This window comes from Tribolium castaneum, chromosome 2, assembly GCF_031307605.1.
Source record: "Tribolium castaneum strain GA2 chromosome 2, icTriCast1.1, whole genome shotgun sequence".
In the NCBI taxonomy this organism is placed as follows: domain Eukaryota; kingdom Metazoa; phylum Arthropoda; class Insecta; order Coleoptera; family Tenebrionidae; genus Tribolium; species Tribolium castaneum.
The window spans coordinates 13,796,085-13,815,555 of NC_087395.1; the positions used below are offsets into that span (position 1 = coordinate 13,796,085).

At 33.0% G+C, this 19,471-nt stretch overlaps 2 protein-coding genes and 1 long non-coding RNA gene across 3 annotated transcripts; 2 read left to right on the plus strand and 1 right to left on the minus strand.

Annotated features, from left to right (window-relative positions):
* LOC107398619 (uncharacterized) lies at positions 1-18,602 on the plus strand. The gene is made up of 2 exons (XR_001575419.2): positions 1-263; positions 18,504-18,602. It is a non-coding gene; the product is annotated as an uncharacterized LOC107398619 (long non-coding RNA).
* LOC660003 (regucalcin) lies at positions 7,793-9,226 on the minus strand. The gene is made up of 3 exons (XM_008199340.3): positions 9,091-9,226; positions 8,100-9,039; positions 7,793-8,047 (listed from the first exon to the last, which is right to left on the minus strand). The coding sequence occupies exons 1-3, from the start codon at positions 9,141-9,143 to the stop codon at positions 8,024-8,026; spliced, it is 1,017 nt and encodes a 338-aa protein (XP_008197562.2). The 5' UTR covers positions 9,144-9,226; the 3' UTR covers positions 7,793-8,023.
* Positions 14,671-18,602, plus strand: LOC660065 (regucalcin). The gene is made up of 3 exons (XM_966327.5): positions 14,671-14,814; positions 14,878-15,248; positions 16,922-18,602. The coding sequence occupies exons 1-3, from the start codon at positions 14,762-14,764 to the stop codon at positions 17,494-17,496; spliced, it is 999 nt and encodes a 332-aa protein (XP_971420.3). The 5' UTR covers positions 14,671-14,761; the 3' UTR covers positions 17,497-18,602.
* Positions 18,603-19,471: the final 869 nt, after the last annotated feature.

Genomic DNA, 19,471 nt, shown 5'->3' on the forward strand with positions numbered 1-19,471 from the left:
TGTAAAATTAAGAATAACAAAATTTTTTTCTAAGCTATTTCAATTAATGAAAGGATCTGGAAAATTTAATTTCAAAATTCTTAAACATTTTTTAAATTAGGTTTTTAGGGAAGCTATAATCGTTGACATTAAACTATAGTTAACTAAGCGAAAGTGAAAAAACACACCATACAAGTAAACATTTTAAAAATTGCTCAAAACGTTCTTCTATACAATAAAATCACATACGATTTTTTTTAGAATTGTAGATACATTATAAAGAGGTATAAAGTGACTGAGTGTAAAACTTGACTCACCCGGTATATCACCAGAATTTTGTGGCAGATTCCTTAAAAGTATACCAGCAGGAATTTGAGACGTTAGTAAAGCCAAAGGAGATGTACAAATTACTAAAAAAATGCTTTCTTCTGTCCAAACATATAGTTGTCAGATATTATTCCTACATTTTTTGTTTTAATTTTATGTTAAATATCAAGTGCTTTAAAATAGTTTTTAAGTACAGACTGATCCAGAAATACTGAGTCTGTTGGCAACACTGGACTTAAATTTTTAAGGATACCAATGGAGTACGCTTCCAGTTAACGACAATTTAACATTCTTGTGGGGTTGTACGTCAAATAATTGTCAATAAAAATCGAATTCAGTTGCAATGTTGCAAATTACGAGCACAAATACTTTCAAATGTGTTGCCAACAGACTCAGTATTTCTGGATCAGTCTGTAGATCATAAGTTACAAAATAACCGTACTTCTTCAATTTATACTTGTATTTTTTTAATAAACATTCTTTAGCTTGACGTGCATTTTCCTTGCAAAAATGTATTCGTGCAAACATTTAGATGTTAGGGCTCGTATAATAGGAAAATTCGTCCTAGAAAACGATGATAAGTAAATTTACTTTAAAAGTACAGTCACCATCAAGAAGAATAATACCCCTAAAACTGAAGCCATGAATCCTTTCGATATAATTCAGTGGAGTCCGTTATAATTAATAATAATTAAATTAAATAATAATTAATAGTATATTATTACACGAGCAAGTAAAGAAGGTTTTTATTCACAAAAATGAAGTTTGCTGCACGAGCCGAAGGCGAGTGCATGTAATCATTTGAGTGGATAAAAACCTTTACTTGCGAGTATAATACTATACTTTATCTACGATCAAATAACCAAAAAAAAAAAAAATTTTTAAAACCTTTCATAAACACTCATATTTGTGCCGCGATTTTTGTGGTAGAAGATTTTCTATTGCACTCGTTGCGATATTGCGAATGTCAGGTGGCGTGCAGGTCATTTCATTCTCTTCTTCCAACATTTTAAATAACTTTCTGTCACAAAAAACTGCTTGAACAATCACAGATTTCACTACTAGTTCCGACCCTAGAATAACACTTTTATAGAACCGGAACATAATGGTTGGCAATGAATTCCTAGCTGGCGCCATCTACCCGCATCATCACGTACTAAAAATTGCGCGAAATTTAAATATAACTTTAATTTTTTTGTTTACTAATTTTTGCTTTAATATTTGAACATTTTCAAAGAAGACATGTTCAATATAATCAATCATCAAAATAAAACAACAGATATGAAAACTACGTTTATTTTTATAAATCTTTAAAATAACAATACGAAGTGTGGGGTATCTTTATGCGAGTCTAGTTATCCTAATAAATAGATATGCGTATGGTGGTAATGCCAACACTCAAATGTCAGAGTTTTCAGGTCGCATCTCCAGATTCTGACCCGACCTAACGATCACTTGTAGTGACCGGGGTCAACAGCTTAACATCTCCGAAAGACGAGTGAGCTGTAATTGTTCTGGCAACTGTAATTGATCTTTTAGAATAATCTAAGTATCTTCTTTAATCGTCGAATTGGTAGTTGATTTTTTAAACTTGTTTTTACGTTTTCTGATTATAAACAGAAGGCCAAACATTAAAAAGTTGCTGTTAGAAACTCCAGTTGTGATACAGTAACAGAGTTAAGGTCGAAATTAATTGTTACTTGTAATATCAAAAGTTGTTATTGTTGGAAGAAAGCTATTTAAAAAATGTGCAGGCAATTCACACAGTAGTTTTTTTTACATTCACTGGACTACAATAGTTATTTATTGTATAAGTGTTTTAAGAAGCATTTTATCTCCACAAGAATGTATAATATTCTTAAATGGATAAAATGCGATCAAAACACAAAAGCAATACAACGTTTTATCCGCAATTACCACACTAACAAAATGGAATTAATCAAAGTTAAATTAAAAATGTTCGCAGACTTTGTCTGGTAGTCGTAATTACTAGTTACTATGACAAAAGGGAATAAAGTTACTTTATTCCACTAGTGGATAATAGGTCACTTTAAATGCTTCAAAAGTGTGGATAAAACTCCAGTTATAATGTGATTTATAATAAAGAATTTTTTTCCTGTACAGGAAGTTCAAATTTGTGACATATTTGACCACAAAAAATATTAATGCGACCTTGCTTTGATTGTTAAAGTATTGAAATGGAATTTAAATGCATTTTGTTTTTCAAAAATGAATAATATAACTTAAGTGATAGTACTGATAATTATTCTAAGGACCGGTTTATATAAAGCTCAATTAAAGTTAATTGCGTTATTAAAAGTTAACAACGCGAAATGGATCAACCAAACTGCTTCAAATTGGTCACGTGATCAGTTAATCACGCATTTAATTGCGAGTTAAATTAATGACGCTTCTATAAATCGGTCCTAAATAAATTAAATTGTAAATAGAACTTCAGAAGTAGAAATGAATTTAAGGTAAAGTTGTAAGATAATTACATACATTATTATACGGACTGTTTATAAAAGAGAGTGTAGGATCTCAGGTGGTTCTGGAATTTGAATTTGCCGCATTTAATTATTTTATTTCTATAAAATTACTGAAAAGTACCAGTTTTTATCTACTCAGGCAACCAATAACAGCAAATTTTTCATATACTAACATTGTTCGTTTTTTCTTGAAAGAAGCGGCAAACTTTTAATTCCTACTAAGATCCTACATTCATTTATAGACAAATTGTATTATATTATATTTATATTTTACTTAGAAAAGAATTTATTCGCGAATGAATCAAAAAGGTCGCGAATGTGAAATTTTGTGCCGCATTTTCATAATTGCGAATAACCGAAACTTGTGAGTCAAATCCGCGAATGCTGAGGGATTACTGTATTATATTAAATTAAATTATATTATATTATATTATATTATATTATATTATATTATATTATAATATATTATATTATATTATATTATATTATATTATATTATATTATATTATATTATATTATATTATATTATAATATGGCTATTTCTTTTTTTGGTTTTTTGTATAAAAACGATGCAATTCCATCTCTAATTGACTTGGATTTTCAGGAGGTTCGTCTTGTCCAAAAACGATCTTATTTAACTTGTTAATGAAAAAAAACATATAGACTTTCATAAACAAGTTGAAAAGATCAGTTTTTAGATCTGACATATGAGCACACTCCTGAAAATCAAAATCAAAAGATGTTCTTAGGTGGCTTACGATCCTTTGACAAATATGATGACAATGAACAGCTGAAGGTACAAGAATCTTGAGATGATAAGTAATTTTTAATAAAATTCTTATCAGATCAACATTCATGTACCTCAGACGAGCAGTGTCATCATATTGTCGTAATTCCACCAGCTGATGATAAAGAGGATCAGGATCTCCATAATGCTGGAGGTTCCGTAGGCAAACTTCACATTTATATTTCTCAGGAGAAATATGTTTAATGAGAAATCCACCTACGTAACCTAGAGCACTATTGTGAAGTAAACTATCCTCTTCAACATCAGGTACAAGTGGTGGTTTCCACCTATCTGCGGGACGATCTACGGCATGTTTTTGCGACAAAAAGTCTCTAATTGTGACAACCAACCCATCAGCGTCACGTTCACAATTAGAGCCCTTGGAATGGTAAGAAGAAAAGGTCCTAATTATTAACGACTTGTAGAAGGGAACAAATGATTTACAACTAGGATTTGTGTATCGTACACCATATTGTCTCATCTGACCAAAAAAATTTTCCAGAGGATCTTGGTTAAATGCTCTAGTGGGAAAAGCGTTATAACCAAGATCTTGGAGCCTTTTTTTGATTATAATAAAACCATCAAGTGTACGATACCAACCATCAAGAACTGGAGGTCTACTTCGATCTCCAGGTCTTGATTTTTCAAACCTCATGTTGTAAAACATTTGTTTCCCCTCCATCCAAGTCGCTAAATGAGGAGATCTTCTGTTTACCATTCCTCGCAAAACCTTGCCGTTTACCCGTCCAAAACCCCCATTCACACTGTCAAAGATTCTATCAACAAAATGTAGAAGTTTGGCAGTGTGAATGGCTTCTGGTGGTAGCGATCGTCCCTTGTGCATAGTGTTAGGTGCACCTGCCGCCCACTTCATAAAGGTAGCTACCGAATGGCTAAAAACCTGTGCCGCCAAAGAAACTTTCATTTTTTTAATTTTATTTGGGAAAACATGTCTTCCCGTTAATTTTGGCACGTTTCGCCATTCGTCAAACTGGTCTAGACGATATGCTTCGATCACATGAGACCACTTCGCCACCATTGATATGCCATCTTGCAAGAAACATAAATTTTTTGTGAGGAGATTGTTCCGTAAGCTTTTCAAAAGGTGAGGAGGATCAAATAATGGGATGACCGAATGGCCATTAATTATTATTTCATTATTTTTTACCTCTCCACCTTTTGAAATAGTTTCTTTTCGTGTTTCTGCAAGAAGCATATCAATGGCTTTGACGTTGTTGGTCCCCTGATCACATATTGAAGCAATAACGTCTAGACCAGCTTTGGTAGCTTCCTTTATGATTTCTTTATAGAAGCGAACAATGCTTGCTGTCTCCATTGAAGATTTACAAAAAGTGAAAGCAATAGGTTGTTTCCACCTTTTGTAAATCCCCCTTAGCATGAAAACGCAAGCATGGTCCGCTACATCGTGGCTTTGCGTTGAACCATCATCTCCAAATCCTACGACTCTGTCCTCGTGAGGCAAATAATCTAAATGAGGCTGAATTGCCATTTCATCGAAAATTAATACACATAATTTATTTTTAGCATTTTGTTTTTGTCCTATTTGCCTCTTGAGAACTTCGAATGTAGGTTTGGAGATGCCTGGTTCTATAGGTACACCTTTTAATGTTGTCCTTAGTGTATCTATTGATGGAACTGCAAAGTTTTTATACAAAAATTTATACAGTTTTGGACCATTTTTCCACATTGCAATGGCATCTGCTTTGTCATCTAAAGAGTAACTACGACCTTTTGGTTTGCGTTGCACATTCCTTAGCTGACTCTCCAGGAATCGCCTTTGAAATGGACTCATTTTCTCAAACAATTTCTGAAAATTACTATCGCAAGCTATTTTATGAGCTGCTTTAAAACTTTGTTTCATATTTTTATATTTTTTGGATAAAAGTTTGAACTTTTTTTGCAACCTTTGCGCCTCTTTATAAAGTATGGCTTCTGTTTTATCAAACGTTACAGCCCTTTTCTTAATTTGGAGACGCTCCAGCATTGTAGCTAGAAAATTATTGTTAAACATAATGTTTCATCTTGTCCTTTATTACATACTGTTTTTTTTTACTATATTGTGCGCCACTGCCGCGCCTGATGGATTATCCACAGTTTCCAAAAACACTGAAATTAAAATAATTAAAATAAAAGAAGTTTATTTTAAAAAGGACTTGCTTTGATTAGTTGTAGTTCCTAATTTTATAATTTTTGGAGGAACGACTTCACTCAATGACTCGTCAATTTCAAGTGCTAAAAACAGTCGCATAAGAAAGGTACTTTTAAAATAGAATATTTTGTGTTATCTAAGTAAATGTTAGAACAAATTTGAGTTAGACAAAAGTAGTGGTGGTAAAAAAAATAAAAAAAAGTTCTGCAATCCTTCCTGTTCTAATCCTGCCTGTTAAGCCTATTCATGTGCTGGGTAATTGAAGCTGAACTGAATCCCTAAAATCTCTAATATCTTGTTAAGATGGGTTCCTCCTTCATTAAACTGTTCTCGTTAAGAGTTGATACGATCTAAACTCAAACTCAACTATTTAAAATAATAAAAAAAATAAAAATAAAAAAGTCTGGCACTACGACATGATAATGGAGAATTCTAACGTTTCTAGTAAACGATATTCACTTCCTATTCAGTAAAAATGACAACACAGTATATAACTTACAGTTAAATATTCTTTTTCTGGGAGACATATTGGGAATAAATTCAAAAAATTCATTATGAAATTGTACATCCAAAAGAGTAGATGTACAATTTGGAGTCACGTCGATTTCGGGGTTAGATAAAAAGGAAAAAGATTCTGTGAACATTAAGTTACTTTTGTATTAAAACATGTTTTTTTACTTACTTGGCGGTAAATTAAGCGAAGGAACAGCAGTTTTCAGAAGTCGATTGGACCCAGCTACCAAATCCTCAGGTCTAAAGTGAAAGTGGCACACAAAACCCCGTTTATAAATTTGCTCTTGAGAGAGATTTACAAACTGGGGATTTTGGGCCGCAACCACCCATTGCTGAAACCTGTCCAAACTCAATTTTGGGCTGGGAAACCGAAATATGGGAGTCACCCTTCTCCCGCAACCAAATACTGAGCATGTATTAGAACCCCTTTTCGAATTCATAATAATGTTCTAATAAACAAATAAAATTTAATTAAAATATTGTGAGGGTCCAGACAGAACTCATTAGGTTTAAATAAATTGGGGAAAAGTAGCAATTAAATAAAAGTTGAATTAGATTATTATACCTTTGTTGATACTATTGTTTCAGTCTTCGTTGAAAAAAAAATGTACCTAATGACTTCTGTTTGAACGCTGATAAGAGATTTAAAAGTGAGAGTATCATTATTAGCCTTTCCTTACCTTTTTTTTTGTTTAACGTTGAACTTCAAGAACACTCCAAAACACAATAAAATACAATAAAATACAACAAACTCAAAGACCTAATAACAAAACAACACACTTAACACGATTAAATTAGCGAAAAACTCAAAGAAATATGCAAGATCGACGTAAATTAATTGACGTTACGAATAACAAAACGATTGAAAATAAAAGTCAAAGCCTCTTAATCATTTTTTATTTGCTGTGTTTTAATAACACAGCCAGAGGCAAAAAATCAATACAGAATGTCAGTATTTTTATTTATTGTTATCTAAACATCGATGTAAAATCACATAAAAAGATTTTTTTATCTCCCAGTCCAATTTACAATATTTTTTTATATGAAATTTTAAATTTAAAATGTAAGAATGTGGCGCCATCTATCCGCATCATCAGATAACTACTTTCAAGGAAAGTCCGATTAGGGATATCTCGCTTCGGCATGCCTGGTTCCGACTAAATAATTAGCTGTTTGGTTATATTGCTGCGGTTACGGCACACAATTGCCAACATAAAAGTGGTGGAGAAGATAAAATTCCAATATTTTCAATTTTGATTGGTCCCAATCCCAATGGATAAAAAATTCTGTCAATTTTACCCATGGGTGAAAACCAATCAGAGACTTCTTTTAATTTGTCGATGGATAAAATGAAAATTTACAGTGGAACTTTCACAACAGTAATGGTTATATTATTTGATGATCGTAGATAAAAATAATTTACTTTTTATGGTGAAGACTGACGAACTACAATAACAAGCTAATTAGCTTGTTATTGTAAAAATTTTGTGATAATATTATGTTTTTCTCATGTTTCCTATTCAAGTGTCACATTCTATTTTTCTTTTTTTTTTAATGTTGTTACAACGTTGTTAGAGTTAGGTACATCTGTTTCTATCAGAAATGTGTCATGCGACCAGATATGCAGTTAAATAAAAAATAGTACAATTGAAAGATTTGATTTTAGCATATTTACAAAAAATGTTACAACTTTTTTAACAACCTTTTTACACTTGTGAGAATTGTTCAAAAATTCAAATGTCCCGGATTCAAAATTCCTCAGCTCCTTGTAGATCCACAGCTCTAAAATCAATACATACCATAAAATAATAAACGAAAGTAAAATTTCTCAAACCTGATCATCAATAGATTCCAAAAGATCAACCGCATTCATGCGCATCCCTCTAGTGTACAACCCAACAACTCCAAACACAGCACCAGCAGCTGGTTGCTTCTTCCTGTCCTCTTCACTGAGACTGTACCTCGAAGTAGTCACAAACAAAACATCCAGATTCGGTCCTCCCCACATAACTGACGTAACATCTTCCGCCGGTATCGCCACAATTTGTAAAAGCTGTCCAGTGGTTGGATTAACCTTAATAACAGCTCCACCTCCATACAAAGCCACCCACAAGTTGTCGTCTTCATCGATTGTCATCCCATCGGGATTTCCAGCAAGTCGATCCGAGTAGTTCCTCATGTCGAAAGCAACTCGTTTGTTGCTTATTGTGCCGCTTTGGTCATCATAAGCGTATTCTACCACTTGTCTCGTTGGAGTGTCAATGTAATACAACTTATCGTTGGCTTTATTCCACGCCATTCCGTTGCTTATGTTCACTGGGGCGATTTCGACAAGTGGCGAATTGAGAGTAGGACAAGTCACTTGGTACAGAACTCCTTGATTGGGAGTCAGTCCACTTGAATCTTCATGGCCCATGGTACCAATCCATAACCGTCCTTGTTTGTCAGCCTTACCATCGTTGACTCGACTGGTCGGGAATTGGCTAGAGAGAGTTGTCAAAATTCTGGTATCACTTGACGAAGTTTGGTTCCATTCGACAGCGACAACTGATCGGTTTAGGCCAGCAATTAGAAGATTTGGGTCGCTTTTTGAGGGAATCACAGGTGCGACTTCACCGTTCAGTTTTATGACTTCTGCTTCTTCAGTGTCGTAGTGGTATCTGTAGATTTCACCTGCGTGAATGTTCACAAAGTACAATAAATTGTTTCTCCAGTCCCATGTGGGACATTCGCTATGGTCTACTGGGTCTACAAGTAAATATACTCCCGAACCACTAAAATGATACAAATTGCAATTTGTAAGTAATAATAATACGTAAAATTACGCAGCTGCAAATCTGCAAATTATGCTTAGAATCACAAACACTTTTGGTTTCATTTTTAAAAACGTTTTATTTGGTGAATCGAACTTGTCGCATAAATACCTCAAGACCGGATATCATGTAAGTACCTAACTGTTTTTTAATGGTTGGTATAATTAGTCAAGTGGATGATAAAATACAAATGTGGTGATAAGAAAATGACAGTGGAGGGTCACAAAGTCCCATTTTTGACGAAAATAATTGTGCTTTCATTTAAACTGGCTAAGCAACAGTACAACCAAACCCATATTTTGAGCAACATAAAATCCTATTTATCAGTGCTTTATTTAATTCAGAAAAAAATATGTAAACTTGAAAAACATCAGTGTTTTTTGAACATTATTTCCCTTAATCAAAGAGTGTTAAAGAGAAAATAAATTACTTTTGGCCCTGTAGTCCTATGAATCCTATGATATCGTATTAGCGATCCTTCTATTGCGCGCTTGCTTCAATTCAGTGTCGCACATTCACATATTCGTTGGTACCTCGAAATCGGACTCGTTTAGGTACTGATCATTTAGTTTTATGCAGTATTTTCTCCTATTTTCGGATCCAAAATTAATTTTTCGATGTGGAATTGCTTTCAACATGAAAAAAACGTTTTTGTAGAAATTTTTGAAAAAATTAAAATTGGTCAAATTTTTCATTTGCATCGTCGTATCTTCCTTCTGGATAAAGCTAGAAACTTCTTTTTTTTGTAAATGATTGTTTAATGAATTTAATTTTTAATGCAAATACGCAACTTTTAGTTTTGAGAAAAGAAAACTGAGAAAATCGGGATATATTACGAAGAGAAATACGCGACTTCAAGAGCAGATAGCAATCACTTTAAATTGCATTAACTTGCTGAAAGTAATAAAGATAGGTATCGAAGTGCATCGTGCACCAAAATAGTTATTTATTTAACGAGTTTGAGTGTGAATCGGACGCTTTATTTTACTAGTGGATTATTAAACCACAAATGAAAACGAGTGGTTTATCAATTTATCATCCACAAGGTGAAAAAATAGTAGTTTATTATATAAGTAAAGGAAAGTTGTTTATTATCTGCGAGTGATGTGTTTCAGAAAGGAGTCACGAGCAGATAATGCCAACTTTTCTTTACGTGTATAATACAACGTTTTCTTTTATAGGTACATTGAGAATTTTTTATTAAATTTTCCACCGATAGAATAAAAAAATCACCAAATGGCCACTTTATTCTATTAGTAGGATAAAAAAATAACTAAATCAAATAATGTGCCATAGTAACCACTTGTAGCATAAAGATGCACTACCTCTACACGTATTTATGGAATAAGCAGTGGCAGAACTAAAGGTGAGCCCAGATGGCCCAGTGCCCACCAAAAAAATCTCTGGCCCACCCTTGTGCCCACCCAAAAAATTGCCAATTAATTGTGATTAATATGTGTTAAAAATTTCAATCGGTTTTAAATTAGTAAATCAAGTTATTTATTACAGATACCAAAAGTTTTTTGGCTATAACACAGTCAGTACCAAGACACGAAATGATACAGGATATATTATTCAAAATAACCTTAATAACTCGAGGATGCTGAAATCTCTGGTAATCTTTATCTGCAGGTCCATGTTTAAAAAATAAATATCCTTACACTTATTATTGCAGAGTATAATTTACTTTTTTTCAGATTTATTTCAGACGTCACGAGTAATACATACGATATTTTGAATCTTTGCAACTTTGCATAAACATAAATTACATTTATAAAAATAAGTAATCGTTAAAAGATTGTTTCATGTTTTTTTGTAAAAAAGGTAAAAAAAGTATGCTAATAAAACGTAAATTTCGTTTTCTTTATTTTTTAAAAGAGACCCTTTGATTCAGAAAACTTATTGGTTTCTTTATAAACTCTGAGAACGTTTAATTTAATTCTTCTAATTAAAATAGAAAAATTTTGTTACATTGTGAGTAATTATAATCTAATCTAACTTATAATTTAATATTTACTAACAATTTGCTAGTTTTAAATACATCTACTACAAACTGGTGAAAATTAATAGTTTTTATAAGCGAATGAAGATTCAATCTATAGGTACAAATATATTAAAATGTTGAGTCAAGAACTAAACTGCTCAAAAAAGTTAGGGATGTAAGTACGCATTTTGAGATTAATCGTTTCTAAGCGAGAAAATTTTTGCTGGAAGATACAAAACTGGTACAACTCTAAACGATAAAATAAAAAGTTTCATAGAAAACACATTTGATATTATTTTTCATGCGGCTGCAGTTTTTTTTAATTTAGTATATCATTTTTTGATCAGTTTATTAGTTTGGCAACATGCAAAATTAACTGAAATCCGGACAGTGTATATTAAGAGTATTTATTACTGATATTAGGTGTTATGTGTCCAACAAAAATTTTGTTGGCCCACCTGTGTGCCCACCCAAAAATTAGGAGCTAGTTCCGTCACTGGGAATAAGGAACAAAATTTTGAATACCTATAACATAAGAAATAAACTAATTTACACGATGACGAGTTAAATACAACGTTTTATTTTTCGGATTAGACTCAACAAGGCTTAAAATTGCGTTAAATTAATTAAAAATAATCTGACGTTCTGGGTTGAGATATGACAAACAGTTGTCAAAACTTTCTTATACAGGTGGTGTTATAGTGGCGGTCAGCTCGATTTGCGTGTGCGTCATCAATTTCATTTTTTCATTACCAACACAAAGCTGTAAAAAAAATATCAAAAACAATGCAAATTTAAACAACTAAGGGGTATCTAAGGGTGGTATCCTTGAACATTAATTTACATGTGCACTTCGACAACACCGTCAAGTGTCACGAATTTGTCAACCTGACATTGACAGTAAATTATAGACGTCGTCACATGGTTGTCGAAAGTGTTATCGGTCTTAATCGCAAGTATTTTCCGTTCGTTTATTGTGTTTTGTGATTTGCGTTTCGTTAGGTTTTTGATTCTGCGTTTATTAGTTCTTGTTTTGTGAATCTGTATTTTTTGTAACAACTCATAATTTAAACACTTCGTAACCTCAAAACATATTTGATAGTTTGTCACCGCTATGACCCTCTATGTAAACGTAGTGGCAGAAATGTCAGATGACGCACACGCAAACGGAGCTGAGCGCTACCATAATATCATACATCATCCTTATACAGTAGAAGTTATAGTACAAGTTGAGTTACAACCCTAGAATAACACTTTTATAGAAGCGGAACATAGTGGTTGGCAATGAATTCCTAGCTGGAGCCATCTAGCCGCATCATCACGTACTAAAAATGGCGCAAATTTAAAATAATCCCGATTACTTTGTATTTTTTAAATTTTTGCTCACGTCAAAATGATGTCAAAACCTTATCAAATACAATTGTTTTGAAAATTTTCTAATTGTATTTGAAAAGGTGGGTGCACAGACAGCACAGATGGAAGAATTTTACCCAACATGACACGATCTAAACACATTTAATATTAAAGATATTTATTAAATCCATTAAGTTTACAAAACTAATAGTCGTCACCGAATCGATGATAAAGACATACTTGCAATCAGCCAAACTGGCACCTTATGTTTGCAACTTCTGTCTATGGGAGTCCCCTCGCAGTGTGACTCACTTGCGGTTCGGTCTCAAAAAACTCACTTTTGGGAAAAACGCACCTGTCTACGAAAACCTTCTGGAGCTCATTACTACGTTATATTCTTGGAGATCATATTGTTCCTAACCGATAGTAGGCAATAGTCTAACCCAAACACGACACCTTGAACCACTATCTTAACAAAACTTTGAAAAATTAACGTGATATTATAAAAAAAAACTCAAATTTTGCTGACGTTTGTGAAATTTTTACTTGTCAGCCGCGTATCGGTATCACGTTTTTCTTCAATAATATGAAATTTTAAATCCGCCAATAGGATTTGTTTTTCCCGTAAAACACTACGGCCATCTATCCGCATCATCAGTAAAACCTATTTCAGTGAGGGTTCGATTTGGCTATATCAGTTCGGGATGCCTGGTTACAACCGACGCAAGTCGGTGTTGTTATAGCAACGGCGCAAATCTAGCAATGTTATTGGTTGTTGAAGTAACTGCGACCGACGCAAGTTTGCGATCAAACTTGAAATCAGGACCTTGAAGAATACACTTATCTAAGCTATTAGCTTCATTTTATGTCAATTATGTATAGGTCTATCTTTTAAGACAGTGTTTCCCAACCAGTGGTTCGCAATGTGTATAAATGCGAAATTTTATAAAATTGTCTAACGTAAAAATTACAAAATAAGCTAATTTTTTCCGTAGGTCATGAATTGTGTTTATTCTTCGACACTATCAAAATTTCGGGTTTTTCTCCTGTGTAAGGCAGTTTTGACAACCATTTGGCATTTCTCAATACAAAATGTCAGATTATTTTTACCAGATTTAAAGCAATTTTAAGCCTTGTTGAGTATAATTTGAAGAATAAAATGTTGTATTCATCTCTTTTTCGTGTAAATCGGTTCATCTATTTCACCTCGTGGATGATAAAGATAAACCACTCGTTTTCATTATTTGATTATTCCTTCCTGAAATAAAACGTCCGATTTACTCAAACTCGTTGTAAATATATAACTATTGTTTATTGTTTTAGTATCTAAAATAGTATGTTAAAAAACAAGTTTCATAAAACCAGTCTTAAAGCACGTATTCAGATTCAAAAACGAGTGGCGTTAGCCACGAGTTTTTTGAAGAAATGAGTGCTTTAAGGTTTTATGAAACCAGTTTTTTATACTATTTTTTGTAATTTGCACCCTTTTTGCCGTTTTTAAACAAAAATTGTTATTTTAGTCGATTTAAGGATTTTCGTGACAGTTGGTAATATCTCAGTTTTGAAAGTGAAAAATTGATTTAAAATTTTTGTTTTATCAAAGTTTTGACGAAAAACAAGAGTTCAAATTTCAAAATTTAGTATTTTAGATAGACTTCTGTTTGTTGAACGCGTTATTATCAAACACCCGTAAACAGATATTGTCACCTTGTGTCTATGAAAACAGAACCCGATGCTTATTAATATATATGAATTAGTGCAAACTGGAGGAAAAAATGTATTCTAATTGAATATTACCGTTCGAAACATTGTTAATTGACTCTTCAACTTCATTAATTATGATAATCAGCGTTTTCATACACACTTTCATACAAGTTAAAAATAAAGTAATAAAGCCTATTCTAGTTATAAATTCGAATGATCGGATGGTATTATATAATATTCAGGTAAAGTGTTAGGGTCAGTTTCATAATCGAATTAAAAATAAGCATTAAATTAAATGTTGTTTAAAAAGTACTGATTACTATGGATTTGTTGACAAAAATTTTCCATTCTAAATCAACATTAACTTTAAAGTTCCTTTATTTTGATTATGAAACTGGTCCTCATTGTGACATTAGATTACATTGTGATATTTCCATGTAAAATACCTACCACACAGAAATACTAGGAATAATTCGACCCCAGTTACGTAGTTACGCTTCTTATCAAAAAAAATCACACCTAATGTGAGGATGGGACTAATTAATGCGTACCCTTCATTCTTTTAACCAAGGTCAAACATCTTCATAAATGAATCTTTCTACATACGCAAAGTAGTTGAACTTGAACTTCAAGTGAAGCAAGATGTGGCACTTTACTTGCATCACAATAGTTACTTTTTTCCAAATAGCTTCAGGGTATGTATTGAAAAACTTGTACCAAATTATTAAATACCGTGTTTAATGAAAACAAAATTTAAGATTAAACAACTTCGACGTTCCCGCTTTGTATCAGATTACGGAGCCGCTAACTCATGGAGAGTGTCCGTCATGGGACAGCAGAAACAATCTTCTCTACTTTGTTGACATTCAGAAAGGACAAATTTACAGCTATAACTACACAAACAAGGAACTAACATCCATAATACTGAACGGGTCAGTTGCACCAGTTGTCCAGTCCAAATCCGATCCAAATCTTCTTATTGTTGGCCTCGACCGCTCCATTGTTGCAGTTAAATGGGACAGAGAAAATGGAAATTACACAAGTAAAACACTTGTTACAGTAGCTGAAGATAAACCAGATTCGACCATGAATGATGGAAAGGCCGACAGGAGAGGACGGATTTGGTTCGGTGAGAAAATTATTTGCATTAATTAAGCAAACTAAAAGCAAAGGGACGAGTCGAATAGGTTCCCAAATTCTGTAATCCTCTCTAATTATAGTCGAATTGGTTCCCGAGGATGGTCGAATTGGTTCCCGTTGGTCAGGTAGGTCAGATAAACGGATTAAAGTATTATGATAACAGGAATGGCGTTTGTAAGTGTATGAACAAATTTACAAGTTCCAAAATGTTCAAATACAAATCGTATTTTAACAATTTAAAGGCTGAGGATAAATATTTCTTAAGTATTCAAGTACTTCCAAAACGATGGAGAAGGCGTATAGAACTTAATGGATACTATGTCGAACAATGTTAAAATTATATTTGTAATTTGTCTCCATTTTGATGCTTTAATAGTATTAATAGACATATTAACAAACGCAATGTCATCATGTGAGATGTCTTAATAGTCATTACTTGTGACGAAACATTTTACGAAATTTACAGGAGAGCATTGGCCTTAAAAAATTACATTCTTCTTTTTTTTAAATAACCAGTTAGCCATAAATAAATGAAATTTGTTGTTGGATTTTGTGCCAAGAAAATAATTATTTGAACATTTCTACCAGCTTTAAATCTAAAATATTAACATATACCGGGTTCCTCAAGTTTTACACTCAGGCACTTTTCACCTCTTTGTAATTTATATGAAATTCTAAAAAAAATCGTATGTGATTTTATTGTATAGAAGAACGATTTGACCAATTTTTAAGATGATTACTTGTATGGTGTGTTTTTTCACTTTCGCTTAGTTAACTATAGTCTAATGTCAACGATCTTTGGTCCATAGGTGTATTTTGAGGTAGTGCATCAAAGTGCCTAATTAAATTTTTGAGAAAATCGTTGATATTTAATTTCTGTTTTGATATTAGGGCAGCTTTTTTCTCATGAATTTTGGTAAAATTGTAAATCACTTCCACAAAAGGTCTCCATCAGGGTGGTGGTTTTCAAAAATTTATTGCATTTGTCATAAAATAAGCACGCGATCATTGTTGGGTCTGAAGGTTGAGGCAGCTGGTAAGAATTTTTCAGGCCCGGATTCCCATTTATTTTACCTGTTTATTGCAAATGGAATGTTAATCTTTAAATCTTGTGGCAAGGGTTCATGCGAATTGTAAACAAAAAATTTGTTTGTGCTTAGACCAAAATAGTCATCAATTTGAACATCTGATGTAATTTTTTAATAAAAACATTTTTAACACGTTAGTGTGCTTATTCCGGTCCTGGCTTTAAAACCGCCCGATGGGACCGTGCCGCTAGTTGTAAAATTTCTGCAGTCATTACTGTTATTGGGGTAGGTAGTGGATCCTTTTGTAGGGAAGATTTATTACTACTCTGAAATTTCCGATAAATAATATCAAAAAAATATTTTTTCCCCTAGCGAGATTGGGTATCAGTGCAGTGGAATATACTTATTTCATATTTTTTTTCTCTCCTCTAAGAGGTGTAAAGTGCCTGAGTGTAAAACTTGACGAACCTTGTATTTGACTTAATCCTTTTTACCCAACTGCTCATGCGGGAGCCAATTCGACCATCACCCGGGAACCAATTCGACCATCACCTTTTACAAAATTATACTTATTATACTTATAGAGATTATTGGGAACCAATTCGACCACCACCAAAGCAAAAATTTTTTCTAGGAACAATGGATTACGATGCTGATACTAAAAATCATCCAGATAAAGGGAGTCTCTACAAAGTGACGAAAAACAGTGTTTCAACACCTCAGCCGGTAATTACTCCCGTTAATGTAAGTAACGGAATGGCCTGGAATAAAGCAAACAACAAGTTTTATTACATCGATTCCCCAACTCGCCAAATTTTCGAATATGACTACGACGACGTCAAGGGAGAAATATCAAATCGGCGAGTGGCTTTCGATTTGAGGGACTACAATTTGACTGCAAGTCCCGACGGTATGACCATCGACGTGGACGATAACTTATGGGTGGCTCTCTTTGGCGGTGGTTCCGTGATCAAAGTAAATCCAAAAACTGGACAACTACTAAATCGGTATCCGATCCCAGCCGAATGCGTCACTTCCGTCATGTGGGGAGGACCCGACTTAGACATTTTATTTGTCACAACTTCGAAACTTCGACTCAGTGACGAAGAAATTTTGAAACAACCGGGTGCCGGTTGTGTTTTTGCGTTAACTAATTTGGGCACTAAAGGTTTTCCCGTTTTCGAGGCAGACTTAATCGACTCGATTTAAGTATTGTTAAAGAGTTCGTCTAGTTTTACACTCAGGCACTTAGAAAAGAGGAAAAAAATATGAAATAAATATTTTCCACTGCACTCGATAGGGGAAAAAACTTTTTTTCTATTAATTTATTTGTCCTAAAAAAAGAAAAAAAACATTTGACCAAAAAATCACATTGGCTGTTTTTTACATCAATGGATCGAAAATGCGAAATAAAATTATTCTGCAAAAATTTGACTTGAAAAAAATCAATAGAATTTGATTAAAAGCCATTTTGATATTATTCCTCCGGAATTTCAGTCTAATTTATGAGGGACAAGATTGAATAGTAATAAATCTCCGCTACAAAAGGACCCACTACCTACCCCAATACCACTAATGACTGCAGAAATTTTACAACTAGCGGCACGGTACCATCGGGCGGTCTTAAAGCCAGGACCGGAATAAGCACACTAACGTGTTAAAAATGTTTTTATTAAAAAATTACATCAGATGTTCAAATTGATGACTATTTTGGTCTAAGCACAAACAAATTCTTCGTTTACAATTCGCATGAACCCTTGCCGCAAGATTTAAAGATTAATATTCCATTTGCAGTAAACAGATAACATAAATGGGAATCTGGGCCTGAAAAATTCTTACCAGCTGCCTCAACCTTCAGACCCAACAATGATCGCGTGCCAATTTTACGACAAATGCGATAAATTTTTGAAAACCACCACTCCTATGGAAATGATTTACAATTCTACCAAAATTCATGGGAAAAAAGCTGCCTCGATATCAAAACGCAAATTAAAAATCAACGACATATTTTTTCGAAAATTTAATTAGGCAGTTTGATGCACCTCCTCAAAGTACACCCATAGACAAAAAATCGTTGACATTAGTCTATAGTTAACTAAGCGAAAGTGAAAAAACACACCATACAAGTAAACATTTTAAAAATTGGTCAAAACGTTCTTCTATACAATAAAATCACATACGATTTTTTTTTAGAATTGTAGATACATTATAAAGAGGTGTAAACTGCCTGAGTGTAAAACTTGACTCACCCTTGTTTATTATAATATATAAGTTAAAGAGATGCGATACAAAAATTAAACAGTCTTTGATGATCATTATTATTATCACACACCCACACACTATTTACTTCTCGTCATGATCCCCATCATCATCCTTAATCTCTTCTAGAATACCATCTTCGGAGAGATCCTCCTCCTACTGTGTACTAAAACCTTAGCAATGACCATTCTTCCTATTTAACTAATGTAAACGGCGTTACGCTCCTCACATGATAATTCGTTTACACCTGAATGATTTTCTAAGAGAATTTTATCTTTTCTTTTTATATCAAAACGGAAAAAAGGTCACTACTCTAGTTTGATGTGTTTTTTGAATAACATTTTTGTTTTAATGGAGGAAGGACCTATGTAAAATTAAGAATAACATAAGTTTTTTTCTAAGCTACAGACTGATCCAGAAATACTGAGTCTGTTGGCAACAGAATTGAAAGTATTTGTGCTCGTAATTTGCAACATTGAACTGAATTTGATTTTTCTTGACAATTATTTGACGGACAACCCCACAAGAATATTAAATTGTTCTTAATTGGAAGCGTACTCCATTGGTATCCTTAAAAATTTAAGCCCAGTGTTGCCAACAGACTCAGTATTTCTGGATCAGTCTGTATTTCAATTAATGAAAGGATCTGGAAAATTTGATTTCAAATTTATTAAACATTTTTTAAATTAGGTTTTTAGGGTTTTAAATTAGGTTTTTAGGGTTTTATAATCGTACCAAGTTGATAAATATTTTCGTTTTCATTTTTAAAGGCATTGAATTAAAGTGTCTGTGATAGTGGGTTTTCTAAAAATTTCAAATTCAAATTGATTATTATTTCTAGTGATACGTAAATTTTAAAAAGGGGAGTTGCTTATTGTTGAATTTCTGCAGTAAATTTAATAGAAGTGTGAACTGAGTTAATAAA